Below are 11198 nucleotides of genomic sequence, written 5' to 3'. Positions count from 1 at the left end.
AGGTAGCCGCGGCCGTCCTGCGTCGACCACTCCGCCAGCAGCGCCGCGAAGAGGAGCAGGGGCATCGTCGCCGCCGTGAAGAGGTAGCGGTAGAGGGGCTTCACCGTCGCCGCGACCGTGACCAGCGCGCCGAGGAACAGCGCCAAGGGGATGAGCGCGCCGAAGCCCTCGTCGCCCGCGAGGCAGACGCAGACGAAGACGAACAATAAGAACGGCGCCAGCATGTAGAACGACGAGATCTTGCAGAAGAGGTTGCAGCCCGCCTCCTGGCCGCCCCGCAAAAATAACAAAAACATCTGCAGCGCGATCGCGACCTGGGCAGCACAAGGGTGATTCAACGTCGCTTCAACGTGAGTGTGCCGCGCGCGTTCCGGAAAAAGCATCCACGCTTCGAGACCGTTCCGAGAGACGATCGCTCGTCCAAAGGTCAGCCGAAACGAGTGGAAAACGACCGAGATATGAGCCTTTGAAGTTGGGAATTTCGCTCTCTTTTGCTGCCCTGATCGCGACCATCATGAGCAGCGCGAACAATAGCAACGGCACGACGAGCACGCCCGGCCCCGAGGCCCGGAAGCCCCGCTCCGCGAGGTAGAGCGCAATCCACGCGGGCCACACGGCGAAGACGACGAGCAGCGACGCGCAGACGAACTGCTGGAGCCCGGAGATCGGCGGCGCGACGCGGAACCGGATGTGCGCGGGGTCCACGGCGTCGGCGACCTCGCCGTTGTCGAAGCGCAAAACATAGGACCCGTTGGCGTTGTACTTGACGACGACGGCGGGGTACCACGTCGGCATGTGCTCGAAGGACTCGACCTCGGCGCCGACGTCGTAGTGCTCGAGGTGCCGGAGCGCGCGCCGGTCCGGCTGGGGCTTGAACTGCTTCACCTTCTTCGCGAAGGACCAATCATTAAAAAGCATCTTGTCGTCGCCGTAGTGCATGTCCTTGCGCCGGAGGAACTTGCGGACTTTGACGTAGGCCTCTTTGACCTTCCGGAAGCAGTTCGCCAAATTCTTCTTCTTCTTCGCCGCCTCCTCCGCGGCCATCATCTCGCGGATGTAGGCCGCGGCGTCGACCGTGTCGCGGTCGCTGCCCAGCGACCCGGGCGTGCCCGGCGTGCCCGGCGTCTTCGGCGTCCCCGGCGTGCCCGGCTTCCGGGACCCGCCGGGCGTCCGCGTCGGCGAGTCGCGCCGCGGCCCGCCCAGGGCGTCCGCGCCCGGGTCCGTCACGATGACCAGCGCGCCGCGCTGGAGCCGCTTCGCGAGGGGCTCCGCCTTCTCCTCCTCGACGGACGCGTCGTCGAGCCGCAAACCCGTCAGCGCGTCGAACTGGACCTTCTGGTGCTGCCAGTCGACGCGCTCCTTGCGCGCCGCGCCCATCTTGATGGCGCCGATGGCCTTGGTCACGGCCTTGGCGCCCGCGGACGGCTCGTGGTCCGCCGCGCCCCCCTTCTTCTTCTTCGCCGCGCGCCGCTGCCGGTCCTTCTCGCGCTTCTTCTCCTCCTCGATGCGCTTGTCCTGGGCCGCGCGCTCGGCGTTGAGCAGCGTGAAGGCGTGGATGGCGTCGCCGGACGGGTCGTGGAACGCGTGCGCGTTCGAGGGCCGGATCTTGTAGTTCATCGGCGTGCCGCAGGTAGAGCACGTGGGCACGTAGCGCTCCGTCTTGAAGGACGCGCAGATGCGGTCGTCGCCGCCGGACTTGCGCTGGATGCGGTGCACGAGCATCTCCACGGACTCCGGGTGCTTCGTCGAGAGGGGCTCGCGGTTGTCGCGGCCGCACGACACGCAGCGCCAGACGACCTTGCGCGCCTCGTCCTCGTGGTGGAGCTTGTGGAGCGCGCTCGTCGCGTCCATGGCCCGCTTCTGCGTGATCTCCCTGTCCTCCTGCGTGTCTCCCTTCAGGCCCGCGGCGGCGGCCGCGGCCGCCTTGATCTTCGCGCGCTTGCCCAGGGCCTCCGCGGGGCCCTCCTCGACGGCCTTGCGCTTCTTCTTCACGTTGCGCTTGCTCTTGGCGCCCGCGGCCATGAGGCGCGCCGCGGCGAGGAAGCCCTTCTTGGGCGACGGCGCGCCGCCGGGCGCGGGCGCGGGGCCCTCGGCGACGTCTTCCTCGTCGTCGCTCGGCTCGTCGTCGTCGTCGTCGTCGTCCGCGGGCGCGACCTTGCCGAACTTCTTCCCCAGGCGCTTCCGGAGGCAGGCCTTGGCGTACTCCGTCGCGTAGAGGAACGAGTCGACGAACTCCTCGGGCACGGTCGCGGGCTGCGCGGCGGCCTTGAGCGCCAGTACGAAGAAGAAGGACCAGTGGCGCCGCTCGCCGCGCTGCTTCTTGAGGAAGTCGAAGGCGAAGACGCGCATGAAGAGCGCCCCGAGCGCCGGCGGCGCCACGGCGAGCGTCATGAGCACGAGCGGCGGCCAGAGCACCGTGCACGCGCCGCCGGACCGGTCCGCGAGGTGCGACGGGTCGCCGGGCGACCGCGCGCGGCAGCCCAGGTCGAAGTCGTTCTCCATGACCGCCGGGAACAGCACCAAGAACCAGCCGAGCAGCGCGAGGTAGAGCCGGTCCCAGAAGCGGCCGCCCGTCGCCCGGAGGAACCGGATCCGCGCGCCGTCCGCGTAGCTGTCGATCTCGATGTCCGCGGCCTTTTTCTCCTCGAAGAGGGGCCGGAAGAGGCGCGGCGCCGTGCGCCGCGGGTCGCCGACGGCGAGCGACACCTGGAACTGGCGCCGCCGCTCCTCGCGCGTGATCTTCCGCTGGTTCATGATGCCGTCGGGGTCGTCGGCGTAGCGGCTCCAGTCCGTTGGGTTCGAGATCTCCATGCGCTTCAGGAAGGCGCTGTCCAGGATCTCCTCCTCCTTGCGCCCGAGGACGACCATGGTCCGCGAAAAGCGCGGCGCCGCGGGGGCGCCGCGGGCGTGCCGGCGCTGCCCAGCGGGCTGCGGGCTCGGGCGGCAATTACAACGTGTTGACGGCAACAATCTCCGATGATGCCGTGGAGCTCGATCTCTGTCGAGTGGAGAAGATCCACCGGCGGCGTCGCGCGCCGTCCAGCAAGCAGCGCCTGCAAAAGGAGAAGATCTCCGCGGCGCGCGCCGTCCAGCGGCAGCGGCAAGCATCGCCTGCAAGAACGCGCGCCGTCCGGCAGCCATGCGGACCCTCCTCCTCGCGAGCGCCGTCGTCGTCTGGTGCGGCGCCCTGCGGCAGACGCGCCGCGTCTGGCGGAGCCGCCAGCTCGGCAGCATCGACAATTTGGAGCTCGAGGAGATCCAGATCGCGGAGGCGCTCGCGCCGGACTGCGCGCGCGTGCGCGTCGGCGCCATCGGCCTCAACTTCGCCGACGTCTTCAGCGTCCTCGGCCTCTACGCGGCGTTCAGCGAGCAGCCGCCGCTCTCCGTCGCGGGCCTCGAGTTCGCGGGCACCGTCGAGGAGGCCGGCGCCGCTTGCGGCTACGCCGTCGGCGACCGCGTCTTCGGCTTCACGCGCTTCGGCGCCTTCGCCGACTCCGTCACGCAGCGCGGAAAACTGCTGCGGCCGACGCCCGCGGGCTGGACGGACGCGGAGGCCGCCGCGCTGCTCGTCCAGGGCCTCACGGCCTACTACGGCCTCGCGAAGCTCGGCGCCGCGACGGCGGGCTCGCGCGTCCTCGTGCACAGCGCGGCGGGCGGCGTGGGCATGCTCTCGCTCGAGATCTGCGCCGCGCTCGGCTGCGACGCCGTCGGCGTCGTCTCGAGCGACGCGAAGAAGGACGCGATCCACGCGCGGTTCCCGGCGGAGGTCGCCGACGGCCGCTTCAAGGTCCTCGTGCGGCCGGCGCGGCCGGACCGCGCGTACCGGGACCACCTGCGCCACGTGCCCCGCTTCGACGTCGTGTTGGAATCGCTCGGCGGGCCCTGGTTCTCCGAGGCGCTCGACCGCCTCGCGCCCATGGGCCGCCTCGTCCACTTCGGGGCGACGCACAGCTACGGCGCCGCGGCCGGCGGCCCGCTCAAGTGGCTCTCGCTCGTGCCGAGCTACCTCCGGCGGCCCATGGTCGACCCGGGCGAGCTCACGAGCACGAACCGCGCGGTCTTCGGCTTCAACCTGATCTGGCTCACGGAGCGCGAGGACGTGCTCGAGGCGGCCCTCGCGGAGCTCCTCGACTGCGCCGGCGGCCGGCCGCCGTGCCTCGACGGCGCCGCCTTCCACTTCGACGACCTTCCCGGGGCGCTGAAGCACCTCCAGTCGGGCAAGACGACGGGCAAGGTCGTCGTCCGCGTGCCGTAACCGCTTACGTCTCGTAGTCGGTGCTCGGGGGCTCCTAGGGCGCGGGCGGCGCCGGCTCCGGCGCCGGCTCGAGGGTCTCCCGCGTCCGCGCGACGGGCTCCGGCGAGTGCGGGATCCCCTCCTCCTCGGAATCGTCGTACTCGGCGCGCGTGTGGTGTTTCGATTTCATCGGCACCTGCGTCTCCTCCGGGGCCTCGGCGCGCTGCTGGCGGCCGCGCATGCGCGCTTGCAGCGTGGCCGCGGCCGCGTCGAGGTCCGCGTCGCCCGCGTCCGCGTCCGCGGGCGGCGACGGAGTCTCCGCCGGCGCCGTCTCCGCGGGCGGCGCCTCCGGCTCCGCCGGCGCCGTCTCCGCGGGCGGCGCCTCCGGCTCCGCCGGCGCCGTCTCCGCGGGCGGCGCCTGCGTCTCCGCCGGCGCCGTCTCCGCGGGCGGCGCGTCGGCCTCCGGCGGGGGCGCGTCGGGCGCCGCGGCCTCCTTGGGCGGCCTCTCTGCCGCGAGGCGCGCGAGCTCCGCGGATCTGATCGCCGACGCAGCGACCTGGGCCGACATGCGCCGCTTCTCCGCGAGCTTCAGCTCCGGCGCCGGCGCCGGCGGCGTCTCCAGGGCCCGCTCCTTGAGCCGCGCCCGCGCGGGCTCCGCGAGTAGGGAGCCGCGGCGGCCGAGGGGCTTCGGCGGGAGGCAGAGCGCGAGGTCCAGCGCGGGCGCGCCGCCGTCCTCGGGCGCCGCGTCGGCCCTGGCCTCGAGCTTGAAGCAGTAGACGAGCTGCTCCCAGTACTTGGCCGCGCGCGACGCGTCGGACCGGCGCGTGTCCTCGGCCTGCTCGCGCGAGACGCGCGCGGACAGGCGGAGCTCCGTCGCGCGGAGCACCTTGGCGTCGATCTTCAGCCAGGCCGCCGCGGCGTCGACGGACAGGGCCGTCGTGTAGGTCGTGATCTTCTCGGGGAAGTAGAAGGTGACGATGAGGAGCTGCGCGTTCCGCGCCGCGCGCAGCACGGACGCCAGCGCGTACTCGCCCTCGTACTTGAGGCCGATGCGGTGGAGCAGGATGGGCTTCTCGGCGAGCTCGGAGCCCAGCGTCTTCGCCAGGCCCTCGACGGCGAGGATGCGCGGCTTCCGGGGCCGCGACGTCGCGGACCGCGCGCGGCCCGCGGACGAGCCGCCCGCCGCGGACGCGTCGCCGCCGGACTCGGCGTAGAGCGACCCGCCCCCGGCGGGCGAGCTCCGGGGCCGCGCCGGGGGCCGCGGCGTCGCGGACGTGAGCACGGACGGCGTCGCGATGGAGTCGGTGACGAGCGAGCCGCCCGCGTCGAGCGCGGAGAACCGCGCGCGCGGGCCCGCGGACGCGGCGCGGGGCCGCTCGCCCGGCGGCGACGCCTCCGAGGGGCTTTTGGCGCCGGCGCGCCGGACCCGCGGCGACGCGCCGGCGGACCGCGCGGACCGCGCGGACGACGGCGGCGCCGCGGACGACCGGAGCGTCATGCGCGACGTGCGCCACAGGTCCGCGTGGCCGCCGTGGAGGGGCAGCTTCGGCGCGAGATCCTCCTTGACGTAGGACGACTTCGTCGCGACCATGCGCTGGATCAGCGCTAAATTCTCGGCGTGGATGCGCTTCGCCGCGCGCTTCCGGACGACCGCGCTGTGCGACACGGGGTAGCGGAAGCTCGCGTCGCGGCGGTGGCCGTTCTCGCGCGCGCCGATCTGGCCCAGGTGCTCGATGAGCGTGCGGTTGTCCCGCATGATCTCGTCGTGGCGCTCCTGCTGGAGCAGCTCCTGCTTCACGTTGCGCCGCAGCCCGCTCGACAGGCAGTCCGGCGGCGACGTGTCGACCGTGCTCCGCATGGACGCGAGGCGCTGCGCGTGGAGCATCATGCGCCGGTCCATGTCCGCGCGCTGGATGATGCTGGAACGTTCCGCGCAGGTCTCCGGCGACGTCCACGTCGACCGGAACATGTTCGTCGGCCGCTCGCGCATGGTTTCAGAGGTGGGCTGCCCGGTGTTTCGGCGTGTGCTCGGCGCGGGCCGGCGCGACGCGAGGCGCGCGTCTGCTGCGGCGGGCGGCGCGCGGCGGCGCGGCTATGCGATCACGGGCGCGCCGGCGCGACGCGGGCGCGCCGAGGAGCGCGACTCGACGTCGTCGTCTCCGAGGCTGGGCGTTTTACCAAGCCGCTCTTTGATATGCGCAGCATTCCCACTGCAAGTGGATCTTGGTTTTACCCATGTTGCTGTGGGCAGCTTACCTCCTTACCAGCGCGCGCGCCTTGTCACCGCCCAACAAGGGGGAGCATTTTTCGAGGATTCCTCCTCTGGCACGAGCATTGCGCATTCGTCTCGGCGCCGACGTTCACAGTCCCTCTGTCGAGGCATCGAGACGCCCCCGCGCAGAAAACCAGCGATGGCCACCGGGCTGCTCCCTATGAGAGACCGTGACCAAGAGATGCGGGCTGCCGTGCTGCTAGCGAACGCGAACGGCGCCCGCCTCGCCCAGCGCGAGTGGCAGCCCTGCGCGCGCGCCGCGAGCCGCACGGCGCCGCTGCTCGATCTGAACTTCCTGGCGCCGACCGTGGCCGCGCCGCCGCCGTCGCCGAAGAAGCAACGCGCGTACATTGTCAAGGGCAGCGACGTCGAGCTCGCGGGCTCGTTCCTCGGACGGACGCCCGCAGCCGTCGTCGTCGAGCCCCGGCGGCGCGAGGTCGCCGCGCCCCGGCGGCCCGAGGCCGCGCCCGCCGCCCACCGGCAGGCCGCGGCGTACGCGCCCTGCGCCGTCGTAAGCGACTAGCGGCGTCCGCGACCGGCGACTCCTCCTCGCGCCGAGGCCACAGCACAGGGCACTTAGGAGGACGGCGGTCGCATGGGCAGCTCCTCGCGGAGGTGCTCGCCCGGGATCGTCGGGTTCGCGCCGCCGCATGGGATGTCCGGGTTCGCGTTGTCGTCGAGGGACGCGCGCTTCTTCATGAGCGCCCGGATGTCGCCGTGGCGGTCCTCGCCGATCTCCTCGACGGAGAAGTGGCACTCCATGATGCCCGAGTTGACGCGGAGCGCCTTGAGGAAGGCCTCGCCCGTCTCGTTCTCCAAATGGTTGTTGATCATGTTGATGAACTGGAGCGTGTTGTTCCGCATGAGCGCCGCGGCGATGGCCGCGCCGGCGTCGGGCCCGATGTCGTTGCCCTCCAGATCTAAATGCCGCAGGATGGCGTTCTTGCAGATCATGTCCGCCAACGCGCGGCCCGCGATGGGCCCGCACCTGGGCAGCACAAGAGTGATTCAACGTCGCTTCAACGTGAGTGTTCCGCGCGCGCGCGTTCCGGAAAAAGCATCCACGCTTCGAGACCGTTCCGAGAGATGATCGCTCGTCCAAAAATCAGCCGAAACGAGTGGAAAACGGCCGAGATATGAGCCTTTGAAGTTGGGAATTTCGCACCCTTGTGCTGCCCTGGCCCGCACGAGCCGACGCCGTTGAAGCCGAGGTCCAGGTGTAAAATTCCCAAGTTCGTCTCCAGCGCGTTCGCCAGCCGGATCGCGCCCTGCCAGGACACATCGTTTCTCCGTAAATTCAAATAACGGATCTGCGCGTCGCGCCGGAGCCGGTCGCTCAGCGCCTCCGCGGCCGTCGCGTCGAGATGGTTCTTCTCGAAGTTGAGCGCCACGAGCGACGGGTTCTCGACCATGGCGTAGGCCAGGCCCGTCGCGCACTCGTGGGAGATGTCGTTGTGCGCGAGGTCCAACCGCTTCAGCGTGAAGTTGTACTCGACGGCGCCTTGAAGCGAGTTGCCGTAGTGGCCCCGGCGGTCGCGGTCCGTGCCAAAGTCGCCGCCGATGCCGTTGTTGCTCAGCAGCAGCTCCGTCAGCGTGCAGTTGAGGCGCAGCGCCCACATGATGGGGTTGACGCCGTCCTTGCCCAGATCGTTGCCCTCCAGATCTAAACGGCTCCACTGCACCGTGCTCCGTCGCAGGCACCGCGCGACCTCCTCGCCCGCCGCGGGGCCGATGCCGCAGAACGACAGGTCGATGTCGCGCGCCACGGGGTTCCGCAGCGCCGTGAAGATGTCGCAGGCCGCCGTCGTGCCGATGAGGTTGTGGCTCAGGCACAAACGGACGCAGTGCGCGGGCCGCGCGACGAAGCCGCTCTCGACGAGCTCGATGAGCGCGTCGGCGACGGCGGAGCCGACCTCCTCGTTGAGCTCGTTGCGGCTCATGTCCACGTCCGTCAGGGTGACGTTGAGCTCCATCGCGCGCGCGATCGTGAGGCCGCCCGTCTCGCCTAAACTGTTGGCCGACACGTCGAGCGTGTCCAGTTCGCAGCCCTCCGTGAAGATCTCCGCGACGCGCTCCCCGAGCTTCGCGCCGATGCCGTTGCCGCCGACGCGCAGGGCCGTGAGCCGCGGCAGCGCGACGAGCGCGGCGATGCAGACGGGGCCCGCGCCTGTGTGGAAACCAACCACAGGTTTGGGTGGTCCTGACCAAACTTGAGAATTCTCTAGCTCGGTCACATCGAAGTCGATTCGGCTGATTTTTGGACGAATCGATTGCTCTCGTCGAGTTCTCGAAGCCAGGCCAAAGAGCTTGTGTCAAAACATTCGAATACGCTCACATTGAAGTCGGGTTGAAGATTTGGTTTCCACACAGGCCCGCGCGCTGGCCCACGGAGCAGCCGGACACGTCGAAGGCCTGCAGCCCCGGCGTCTGGACGACGTCCACCAGCCCCAGGCCGTGGTCCGCGCCCGCCTTCAGGTCGCCCTTGCCGCTCTTGCCCGTGCCCGGCCGCGACGCGCCCGTGTTCGGGCGACTGCCGCCGGACGTGTTCGGCCGGCCCTTGACCCGCCGTTCGCGGTGGCGGTGCTGCTCGAGGCAGTTCGTCAGGTTGAGCGCGTTGGCATTATCAAAAGGCTGGCCCGCGAAGGACACGTCCCGCAAGGCCGCGTTCCGCGCGAAGCCCGTCAACGCGCTGAGGAGCTCCTCGGGGTCGAATTTGACGCCGCCGAGGTCCAGCGCCGTCAGCGTCTTGTTGCCCTGGAGCGCCGTGCCGAGCATGCCGCCGCACATCTCCGGCTCGCCGCCCTCGTGGGAGCTGAGCGCGAGGTCGTTGCGCGCGAGGTTGAGATAGGTGAGCCCCGGCGCCTTCAGAAGCGCCGCGGAGAAGCTCCGAAGCACGTCCGGGCCGAAGCCGTTCGCGGCCAAATCCAGCGACGCGAGGCTCTTGTTCTCCTGGAGGGCCAGGGCCAACCCGCGGCCGCTCTTCGTGCCCAGGCCGTTCTCCTTCAGATCGAGGTGCACGAGGTGGTGGTTCTTCTTGAGGGCCGCGGCGAACGCGACGCCGACGCCCGCGCCAAAGCGATTCCGCGACGCGTCCAGGTGCGTGAGCTGCACGCGGCTCCGCAGCGCGTGGGCCAGGTGCTTCCCGCCGTCGGCGCGGAGCTCGTTGCCCGCGAAGCCCAAGGTCCGCAGCGCCGACTGCGGGTTCCGCCGGAACGACTGGTCGAGCGCCTGCGCGGCGTCGGCGCCGAGGCGGTTGTTCGACACGTCGAGCGCGGTGATCGTGCCGTTGACGCGGAGCGCGTGGCAGATCTTCGGGCCCGACGACGGCAGGAAGTCGCGCGTGTACTCGTTGCTGTAGGAGAGGCAGGGGCCGAGCTGGTTGTCCGCCAAGTTCAACGTGCGGATCGTGATGTTCCGCCGCATCATCGACCCGAGCGCGTCGCCCGCGTTCGGGCCCAGCCGATTCTGCGCGAGGGACACGAGCGTCAGCGACTCGTTCTTCTTCAACGCTTTGGCCAGAGCGACGCCGCCGTCGTCGTCGATGTTGTTGTAGCGCAGGTCCAGGTACGTGAGCGTCTTGTTCGCGGCGATGGCGCGCGCGGCGAACTGGCCCATCTTGCCGTCGAGGCGGTTCATGCGCGCGTCGATGCGCACGATGTAGATGGGGTAGGACTGGAAGAAGTTCGACGGGATCGTGATCGTCGTCTGGGGCATCTCGAGGGCCGCCGTGAGGGCCTCGAAGGTCCGCGCGCCGATGTCGCCTGGGCAGGAAAAGAGAGATTCAATTTCTCTTCAACGTGAGCGTTTCGCGCGCGCGCGCCCCCAAAAAAAATCCACGCTTCGAGGCCGTTCCGAGAGATGATCGCTCGTCCAGAAATCAGCCGAAACGAGTGGGAAACGGCCGAGATAGGAGCCTTTGAAGTTGGGAATTTCGCACTCTTTGCCTGCCCTGGACGTCGCCGAGCTCGGACCGCGGCGTGTCGACGACGTCGCGGCAGGCGATGTAGCACTCGGCGAGAAAGTCGGGGATGTCGCCGGGGTAGCGGCTCCACTTGGAGATGCGCACGAAGCCCGCCGGCGGCTGGAGGTTGAGGGCCAGCGCGAGCTGCTGCACGAGCTCTCCCAGGAGCGGCACGGCGATGTCGCCGAGCGCGCGGAAGTGGGGCAGGCTCCAGGGCACGCGGTAGCACTGGATCTGGTCGCTCAGCAGGATCTCCGCGAGCTTGGCGCGCTTCCAGGCCGTCGCCTCCGTCGGCTTCTTCTGGTGTTTTAACAAAGTGAACGCGAGCTCCTTGAGCGCGATGACGACGGGCGAGTCGCGCTGGTCGTCGCAGACCGTCAGCAGCTCCGGGTGGTGGTAGAGGATCCAGGCGACGATCTCCGGCTCGCCCTTGAGCATGGCGCTGTGGAGGATGCACTGGCCCGTGGGCGTCCGGAACGTCGAGATCCGCAGGTCGCGCGCGGCGGCCCACTTCACGAGGACGCCCTTCTGGTACAGCGTCAGCAGGTTCGACGGGTTCGGCGACGGCCAGGCCCGCAACTTCGTCGCCTGCTGGCGGTCGATGAGCACGTCCCACTGGCGGAGCACCTGGAGCCCGAGGTTGCAGTCCTCGAACGCGTAGCACTTGACGTCGATGAGGCCGATGATGAGCGTCAGCACCTGCTCGTCGCAGTAGCGGATCGCGGCGACGA

General features: G+C 70.1%; 2 protein-coding genes across 2 annotated transcripts; one reads left to right on the top strand and one right to left on the bottom strand.

Moving 5' to 3' along the window:
* Nucleotides 1-3339: 3339 nt before the first annotated feature.
* Nucleotides 3340-4270, top strand: AURANDRAFT_60256 (hypothetical protein; the record flags this gene model as incomplete). The annotated part of the gene is made up of 1 exon (XM_009041476.1): nt 3340-4270. A coding segment is annotated over one exon (916 nt), but the record flags the coding sequence as incomplete, so codon positions are not given.
* A 4137-nt stretch (nt 4271-8407) lies between these two features.
* AURANDRAFT_30718 (hypothetical protein) lies at nt 8408-10220 on the bottom strand (the record flags this gene model as incomplete). The annotated part of the gene is made up of 2 exons (XM_009041467.1): nt 8408-8554; nt 9987-10220. Coding segments are annotated over 2 exons (381 nt in total), but the record flags the coding sequence as incomplete, so codon positions are not given.
* Nucleotides 10221-11198: the final 978 nt, after the last annotated feature.

This window comes from Aureococcus anophagefferens, assembly GCF_000186865.1.
Source record: "Aureococcus anophagefferens unplaced genomic scaffold AURANscaffold_21, whole genome shotgun sequence".
NCBI lineage: Eukaryota > Pelagophyceae > Pelagomonadales > Pelagomonadaceae > Aureococcus > Aureococcus anophagefferens.
The sequence above is the reverse complement of the archived record's forward strand: the minus strand, read 5'-3'. Positions and strand labels throughout refer to the sequence as shown.